This window comes from Ctenocephalides felis, unplaced genomic scaffold (assembly GCF_003426905.1).
Source record: "Ctenocephalides felis isolate EL2017-DRISC unplaced genomic scaffold, ASM342690v1 CF-g0.4_SCAFFOLD_01170, whole genome shotgun sequence".
NCBI classification, from domain to species: domain Eukaryota; kingdom Metazoa; phylum Arthropoda; class Insecta; order Siphonaptera; family Pulicidae; genus Ctenocephalides; species Ctenocephalides felis.
In genome coordinates this window covers 42,145,002-42,155,155 of record NW_020537324.1, presented here as the reverse complement: position 1 = coordinate 42,155,155, position 10,154 = coordinate 42,145,002, and the positions used below count along the sequence as shown (strand labels likewise).

At 37.2% G+C, this 10,154-nt stretch overlaps 2 protein-coding genes across 2 annotated transcripts; both read left to right on the top strand.

The window, feature by feature from the left end:
- Positions 1–6,846: 6,846 nt before the first annotated feature.
- On the top strand, positions 6,847–8,184 carry LOC113367251. Its single transcript, XM_026608877.1, has one exon. It carries the CDS (start codon positions 6,847–6,849, stop codon positions 8,182–8,184), a length of 1,338 nt encoding a protein of 445 aa, XP_026464662.1.
- Positions 8,185–8,924: 740 nt separating this feature from the next.
- LOC113367250 lies at positions 8,925–9,495 on the top strand. Its single transcript, XM_026608876.1, has 2 exons — positions 8,925–9,092; positions 9,196–9,495. The coding sequence occupies exons 1-2, from the start codon at positions 8,925–8,927 to the stop codon at positions 9,493–9,495; spliced, it is 468 nt and encodes a 155-aa protein (XP_026464661.1).
- Positions 9,496–10,154: the final 659 nt, after the last annotated feature.

Here is a 10,154-nt window from a genome sequence, read left to right as displayed (position 1 = left end):
ATGGTACGAAATTATAAAAATTGTAGGCAACATTATTGAAGCAATTATTTTAGGTAGAAAAATCCAAGATGATATTGTACCTTGACCGCGCATGCTATATATTCATTTTTTCTGAATTTGTTATACTTTTTAAAAGATTTCAATTTTCAACAAAATACATGGTGATAAATTTGGAAAATCAATGTTTTAGCCGTGAATAAACAAAAAATCATTCATTTAAACATCCACATCTACAGGAATGTCTAAAAATATTGTATAACCCTTAAATTCAATAAAATAAATTGAGCTATTGGAAATAAATTTGTTCTATAAATCGCAGTGTATAATTTTCAATATATAATTTTATTGAACATATTTTAATATTTATTAAAGGAATAATTAAAGTGTTAACTATGGGAATTGAGAATAATGATTTTATTTGAAACAGTACTACATTTAACATCACCCATATATTGGTGTAAATAGTAACTCGAAAAACAATAATGATTATTTTTAACTGATCGGTATAAATATTAGTATAGGATATTAAAAAAACATAGAGGTGGGTACAGGACAACGTCTGTCGGGTCATCTAGTATATATATATATAAATATAAATATATATATATATATATATATATATATATTATATTTAGATTGACGTGTAACATATGTAAATTCATTATTACCTCTCCATTATCGCCAGATCTATAACTGCTTTTCCCATAAATAATTCTTTTCCTTTAGCACTCAATGAAGATTTTGACTTAGTCCACATGGATAATTCTAATAATTGTTCTTGATCGTCAAATAAGTGCAAGTCAAATTGTTCAAGCCACCTTGTACGCCATGATGCTTTGGAGCGATATTTTTCGTTTCCCAATCTGAAACATCATTCTTATAATTTGGAAGATTTATTTGAAGTTGCCAACAAATTCACCTAAATTTAACATATGGTTCCAAGTCCAATACTTCATGATGTTCTGTGCTAAAGTCAATATTTTTTGCTTCAACGAGTACAATTGTAACTACTGAGCTCCATATTTGTGATTTTAGTCTTCTATTTACATCACTCGCTTTAGGATAGCTTTGAAAAAACTGAAAATTTATACTACTCATTATATTTAAAAAAATCTTATATATATATATATATATATATATATACATACATATATATATATATATATATATATATATATATATATATATATATTGTATGATTCTGAATTTGATGTTGACATATGTATTAACAAAGGACCGGTTGTAACCTGTACACCTACCCTTACGCGGTCTGATCCCGAACTTTGAATCTTAGCCCCTTCACCCATACTTCGAAACACTGATTGTAAAAAAACTCGCCAACTAAACTATAGCCAACTTAAGCTATGCTCTGTTCAACAAAACAAAAAACAAGTTAGTTTATATATGATAGTGCAAAATTATGTGCCATACGCTAGTTACTGATTTAAGACCTTATTTATGTAAGTTACCTTTGTTGTTTATATATGTGTATATATGTGTATATGCATATGTATATATATATATATATATATATATATATATATTAGTAGTTATTTTGATGTTGAAATATGAGTGAGTTCTTGAGGGCGATACATCATTTGATGTATCGCCCTCAAGACTCACTCATATATATATATATACATATACGTATTATGTCGTATATATATATATATATATATATATATATATATATATATATATGTCTGTTTATGTGTATATTTATGTGTATATATATATATATATATGTCTGTTTATGTGTATATTTATGTGTATATATATATATATATATATATATATACGAGGTGTGTTCAAAAAGTACCCGGAATTACTAATAATTAAATTTCGCGGGTCTGGAGTGTCTGATTGTCAAAATTTTTTTTTATTGTGTTGGTATACATGCCCCTAAAGTATGATGAAATTTTCAGCTATATTCACTGTTTACTTTGTCTGTGGTAGTCGCTAAGGTTCGACGTGTTTTTCTGAGCTCGGCGATTTTTACAATGGAAGAATTGAAAAGTCAAAGAATTTGTATTAAATTTTGCGTAAAAAATGAAATAAAGTGTTGCAAAGTGCAAAAATTCACCAGATATGGCTCCGTGTGACTTTTTCCTATTCCCAAAGTTGAAGAGACCCATGAAAGGACGGCGGTTTTCCTCGATTGAAGAAAATCGCTGAGAGTGCTCAAGGACATATCAAAAAGTGAATATCAAGGGTGCTTCGAAAATTGGAAAAAACGCTGGCATAAGTGTATTATATCTGGGGGGGACTACTTTGAAGGGGACCACATTAATGTAGACGAATAAATAAATATTTTTTTGAAAAAACGAAAATTCCGGGTACTTTTTGAACAGACCTCGTATATATATATTACGCTTTTGTGTTTGTATATATTTCTTTTTACTTTTCATTTCTTATGTTTGTCTATCTGTTTAGTTTTAATTGTTATTGTTATAATTATAATACTTGTACCTGTAGTTCTTTTTCTAATTTCAGTCATTTTTTCCTAGTTTATGTTAATTTTTCAATGTGCATTCTGTAGATCCACTGATGATGACATAAAATACTACGTCGAAACGTTTGGAAAAAATTAAAGATTAACTTCTAAATTTGCTTTTTATTTGATGTATTGCCCTTGCTGAACTTTCTCATATATATATATATATATATATATATATATATATATATATATATGTTAAAGAAGTTAAGTTTGACGTTGAGAAATTTGTTTGAAGTTCTTCAAGGGCAATACATCAAATAAAAAGCAAAGATTGCGAGACCTTTCCAACGAATGCTACATTGTCGAAATCGGTTCGTGCGTTCTGAAGTTATTTCGTCAGGAAGGAAAATCCGACTTATTTTTATATATATATATATATAGAAGATATATATATATATATATATATATATATATATATATATATATATATATATATATATATATATATATAAATCTCGTGTCACGATGTTGGTTCGCGATGGACGCCCAAACTACTCGACCGATTTTAAATTTTATTGTCTCATCGCGTGCATATATATCCAACTTGAGTTATGGGAAATTTTGAAAAGTAAATTTAAAATATTAATACATAATTTTTATAAATTTCAAAAAATTTCGACAGAAAATGACCAAAAAAAAACAAAACACTAAATTGACAAATGTCAAAATTTACGGAAAATTCGAGAAAAAAAGATTTATGATTTTCGAAAAAAAAATATTTGACATCACAAACATCACAAAATTAATATAAATCATGATTGAAAACTGAATATTATATCATATTATATTAAATTTCGAAGTGCCAAAAATCAAACATAGGAATAGACTCGAATTCTTCAGAACTTTATCCATGTTAGTTTCAGGGATAGTATGAATATGAATTTATAGTTGGAAATTTATATTATAAGTGTTTTGTAAGTAATCACAAATTAAAAAAAAAATGCATTGAAATCGATGAGTGTCTAATCATAAATTTATGGAAATTTTTCAAAGAAAATTTTGAAGATTTATAGCAAGTTTCCAAAAGTATGTGAAACCATTCCTAAATAAAGCATCGTAGAACATGTTAAAATGTTAGCTAAAGGTAAATAAGACGTAATACCAAATAATATATAACAAATTTATAAAAATCACTTGGTTATTCATTATACATTTTGTAATGTACTCATTTATTCAAATGTTTAATTATTTCAATTTATTTATTATTTAAGTTCAAAAAAAATATAATATATAGTATTGATCCATCATATTCAAATTTCAATCCGTATTTTATTTATTTTTGGATTGATATGAATTTTTTATAACAAAAGGTTTGAAATTTGGTTGTCAAGCGGATAAGGGCCGTTGCAACGCAAGGCTGGGTATGCTAGTATATATATATATATATATATGTATATATGTATATATATATATATATATATATATATATATATACATATACAAACACATACACATATATAAACAACAAAGGTAACTCACATAAAAAAGGTCTTAAATCAGTAACTAGCGTATGGCACATAATTTTGCACTATCATATATACTCTAACTTGTTTTTTTTTTTGTTGAACAGAGCATAGCAAAATATTTGTGAAATATAATATATTTTGCAAGGAAAATGTTGTTTATGCGTACATTCCCGAGGCAGTTATGACATGTGCTTAAAAATTATTTGGAGAGACCGAAGGATTGGTTGGGGAGTTTTTTTACAATCAGTGTTTTGAAGTATGGGTGAAGAGGCTAACATTCAAAGTTCGGGATCGTACCGCGTAAGGATAGGTTTACAGGTTCGGAATTAAGCTAGTTAAGAGAAAACAAATTTGGAAATATCATTGAGTATCACATGATAATTTTCACACAGTAAAGAGGCATCACACCTTTTATTAATGCAAAATTTAGTAATGCTGATTAGACAAGATTCAGCGAACCTTCTCTGAATAATGTTCCGTTCGTGATAAAGTATACTAGCGTTATAAAAGTTAAAAGAATGTTTAAAATTTTTTATATGTTTTGTTAACTTGGTTTGATTTTGTCGTGGGTTTTTTGAGTTATTATCATGTTGTTTTAGTCGTTTTATCAAATTCTGTCCAGTTTCACCTATGTAAATGGAATCAAAGTCATTGCATTTTAATTTGTAGACAATATTTGATGTGCGTTCTAAACTAGTGGGTGATTTGAGGTTGGAAAAAAAAGAGCTGAGGGTTAAGTCTACTTTAATGTTACAATATATATATATATATATATATATATATATATATATATATATATATATACATACACACACACATGCAAACATATATATACACATATACATATACAAATACAAAAATATATACCTATATATGTACACATATACATTTGCGACTATACATATATAAATATACGCATATACATATATGCAACGTGCATGCATATTCACAACGACGTACATGTACATGTATGAAACATACATATACTCATACCTATCTATGTAACTATAGCTATACCCCGTCGGGAGAAGCCAAACTCCTACCGGGCGCGTCCCCAGGTGGCGGATAGGGGGTTTCCTAACCGATCGTAAGATCGGCGGATTGGGGCGAAATAAAATAGCCCTCGCGGACCAAATATGGCATCGGAGCTGAGGAGTAACAGCCACCGTCCGTGTATCACGGAAAAAAGAAAAAACTCCCTTTTGGTTGGTCACACCATCTGACCTAGGGCCACGTACGGAAGCGGATTAGGGGACACTGCTCGAAAGAGATGTGTGGATGATCCATATAGCGCACCGTGCGTGGAAACTCCCGGCATCAACGTGCCGCACCCACCGGAGCAAGAGGATGCCAATGAAGGAAGAAGGTGCACGGCCGGAGCGGATGTTTTTTTTTCCCGCTCCAATGGTCACAAGCTCTTACAGCAATGGAGGTAGCTGTAAGGGTAATCACCCCTCCACTTCCCAAGGCACCGCGTTCGGAGACGACCTCTTGTTCTGGAGGACTATTTAAACAACATGAATAATTATGAAAACCCAGAAAACCCAGAAAACCCAAAAATGGACGTCGATCACGATGCGGCGAAAGCCGCAATAGTAAAAGGAAACAAGAAAGCTCCCGGCAATCTTCACCGGGACAGAGTAAACTCCGCACCATCGACTAGATGTCGACAAACGCCGATGGAGAGACTTGGCTCCAAAATTGAGGAGCTAGCGGAGTACGTCAAAGATAGGAACAATGTCCACAGCAGAATAAAGGAGCTAATTAGGTCGATTGACACAGCATATAGCCTGGCATTGAAAGAATATACGGCAACCCCCAAAGCTGTCTCAATGACAGTGCAAACTACACAGACCTCTCCCGAGAAAACCATTGAACCGGGTGTAACTCAGACGCCAACTCCTAAGACCCAAGAGCAAAATACAAACAAAAGGTTGTTATCTTCACTTAGCCCCACCTCTGACGCGGAAACACATCCGCCTAAAAATCGGCAGTAGAAAATAACTGGACGAAAGTGGCTCGACGAAGTTCGAAGAAGAAAGGAGCGCGGGATGCGAAAGTAACCTTGGAGGAAACCGAGAAACCGGAAACCGAAAAAATCGAAACAAATGATAGTGCTAAGCATAGAAATAACCATCATAGGACAACTCGGAGGAAACATAGAACCAAGGCTGTTCTGGTTCAACCAGCCGAAGGACGAACGTACGCTGACATCCTTAAGGAGATCAAGGAAAAAGTAAACCCGACAGAGACTGGCGTGGACATAAAGTCCATCAAACAGACAAGAAATGGAGGTGTATTACTGGAAATGAGCCCCAAGTCCGAAGATAGTGCAGCCTTTGCAGCTGCGGTAAGGGCAGCAACTGAAAACATAGGAACAGTGAAATCACTGACGCCGCTAACGACGATAGAGATTCTTGACCTTGATGGTGTCTCTACCGAAAACGACGTTCGCAAAGCACTCATTCGGGAATTTACGACAAAACTGGAAATACGACGAGTGAACTTGACCAAAGTAACATCAAGAGGACAACGAGCGGCCTTTTGTGAGATAGATGAGGCTAATGCAATCAAAGCCCTAAATAGGGCCCGCATAAGAATTGGGTGGGTTAACTGTCGCATTCGCCCAGTTGTTAAAGTGGCCCGCTGCTTTAGATGTCTCGGTTTCGTACACCAAACGCATAAATGCGGGGGACCAGACAGAAGCAAGTGTTGCTACAAATGCGGCGGAGAAAATCACAAGTCTGTAGACTGCACGGAAAAGCCAAAATGCTTTCTATGTACAGTAGACAAAGAAGATCGGAATAGCGGGAACCATGTCGCTGGATCCGGTACCTGTAAAGCATTCCGTGTAGCACTTGCCAAAGCCACGAGAGAACAGAAATGACGCGATTTCTACAAGGTAATCTGAATAGATGTGCCTTGGCGCAGAATCTACTGCGCCAACGTATCTTTGAAGATAAGATCGATATATGCCTTATCTGCGAGCAATATATGAATATTCAAGATAAATCATGGTTCGCAGATAAAACTGGCACGGCAGCAATATGGATCACAAACTCGAAGAAGATCTTCGTCAATGACAACGGAAACGGAGAGGGTTTTGTCTGGATCAAGACTCCTACGACCTACTGTGTGAGCGTCTACCTTTCACCAAATGAAGGGATTAGCGTATTTCGCCAGAAAATGGCAAACATAGAAGATACTCTCAGCAAATTTGACGGAGAAGTCATTATAGCTGGTGATTTCAACGCGAAATCGGCTGAATGGGGCGCCGAATACTCGGACACTAGAGGAAATGACGTAGCAGACTTTGCTGCAAGATTAGACCTTACTGTGTTAAATACTGGGAGTATTACAACTTTTAGAAGACCAGGATATCAGGAATCTATTCTCGACATTACGTTTGCCACTCCAAGGACAGCGAACATGATTGGAGACTGGACTGTATCTGAAGAGTATAGTGGCAGTGATCATCAACATGTGACATTTAGTATTGGATCCGGTCCGACTAGACCAAGCAACTTTTGCAAGCGAAGGTGGAATGCCAAGAAGCTTGACCAGGAAGCGTTGCGAGCAGCCCTCGAGCAAAACGCATCTATTCTTCAAGCTGATCCAAAACTAAGTACCCGCAGAGAAACGGAAGAAACGGTCCTTAAAACTATGAACGCTATTGTCACCTCATGTAACGCCTCTATGCCACGACCAAAAAACCAGGGTGTGCACAGTCCAGCATATTGGTGGTCATCAGAGATAGCAGAACTACGGAAAAGATGCCACGCATTACGTCGCCGGGCCACAAGAGCTGCAAAACGCTCCCCCTACCAAGATTTGTATACAAACGAGTACAAACAGGCAAAAGAGAACCTAAATAAAGCCATAAAATCAGCTAAAGCCGGATTGTGGAAGGAAATTTGCAATGACCTTGACAAAGATCTCTGGGGAAAAGCCTATCAAATCGTTACAAAACGACTTGGTAGAGCTTTACCAGAAGCACCGAAATCTCCTGCTTTGATGAATTCTATCGTAGCGGAACTATTCCCTAAACATCCGCCAAGGAAAAGAGACAAATACGTGGAAAGCAGTGAAACCACACCCTTCACTGTCAAGGAACTCCAAGATGCGGCGAGAACCATAAAAGCTGGCAAAGCACCAGGCCCTGATGGCATCCCAGCCTCAGTGATCAAGACTGTAGCCTTGGAATTTCCGTATTTCTTCTGAACGCCTACAATGCCTGCCTGGCGACCGGCACCTTCCTACGGTCTGGAAGCGGCAAAGATTGGTCCTAATAGACAAAGGTAAGGGAACCCCTGTAACACCATCGTCGTTTCGACCACTCTGCATGTTAGACATCGCCGGCAAACTGCTTGAAAAACTTATTCAATGCAGATACGCAACGACATTGAATGCGCCGGAGGTTTTGCCAAGAACCAACACGGATTTCAAAAAGGACGATCGACTATCGGCGCGATTCGAAAGGTAACGGAAACAGCAAGAGAAGCATGGCGTGGTAGTCTTAAAACTCGTAAAGTGTGTCTGTGTGTTCCTTCTCACATTCGACGTTAAAAACGCCTTAATAGTGCGAATTGGGAGGATATTTTACACGCCTAGAGCATAATTTGAGTTGACGTAAAGCCAGAAAATCTAGGACTAATAGACGACTACCTCGATGGGAGAAAGTTGATAGTGGAAACGACGGAAGGTCATCAAGAACACGAGGTTACAGCTGGGGTACCTCAAGGCTCAATCTTAGGAGCCGATTTGTGGAACGCTGTCTACGACGAGCTCCTGGAGATTCCCTTGCCGAAGCAGGTGGAACTCACGGGCTTTGCGGACGACGTCGCAGCCACAATCGTAGTGGACAGCATTGAGGAGGCTGAACTACTCGTTCGAGAGACCGTCGACACCATAGAGACTGGCTTGAGAAACACCACCTAAAACTCGCCAAACAGAAAACGGAGATGGTTGTCTTGACCCGACAAAAATGGTTTCCAAAACCATTCACCGTAGACATAGGAGAGACAACTTTGACGTCGACAAGGGCCTTGCGCTACCTGGGAGTAATGATAGATGAGAAGCTATCCTTCCGTGAACATCTCGATAATGCATGCATAAAAGCTAGCAAGACGGTATCCAACTTGTCAAGGATTATGGCTAACTGCATGGGACCACGAACCCGAAAACGACGAGTCCTGCTTGAGGTAGTCCATTCTGTACTGCTATACGGAGCAGAGATATGGGCGGATATCCTCAAGCAAAAAAACATATCGGCGCAAAATAGCTTCAGTGCAAAGACGAGGAGCTCTAAGAGTTACCTGTGCCTATCGCACGGTCTCTGAAGCAGCTGTATTGGTAATAGCAGGAGCCATACCAATTGACTTGCTAGCATTCGAGAGAGTGAAACTCTACGACGCTAAATTAGGTGGCGACAATTCCAGAGAAACAAGGTCGCGAATTAAAAATGAAACGCTACAAGAGTGGCAAAATCGGTGGACGTCAGGAGAGACGGGCAGATGGACGGCGCGCGTCTGATTCCGGACATTAACGTCTGGCTCTCTCGAAAGTACGGCGACACAAATTTTTTCTAACCCAGCTACTGACAGGACATGGACAGTTTAATGCCTATCTTTTTAAGATGGGCTTGCATAGCACGCCAATGTGTAAATACTGTCCAGATAAAAATCGACGACGCTGAGCACACGTTCTTTGAATGTGCTCGGTGGAAGGACTATCGCAACAACGCCGAGCACATTATAGGCACCAGGCTCACCCCCTCAAGTCTTGTGGCCTACATGATGAAACAGAAGAAAACTGGTCAGCTGTAGCAGCTTATGCACAGCATCTTTGAAGGCTAAAACCGGAGAAAGAGACCAGTAGTCGAAAGCAGGCGTCGCAAGGCGCAGCACGGACTGGATTGATGTAATGCTACGCGGGGTTCCAATCCAGTCCTCTCCGTACCATCGCGGGAGAGGGAGAGGGGAGAGGAGTGTTTTTTTAGTGGGTAAAAATCTCCACACTGCCGTCCGTCGTTGTCTGCTGTAGGATGGACAGCGGAGTATCCACGATGGCGGTGTCTTATGAAGATTTTTTTTCGCACCTCTATAAAAAAAAAAAAAAAAAAAAAAAAAAAAAAAAACAAAAAAATATAGCATACACGTATACATATACATATACCTATCTATGTAACTATA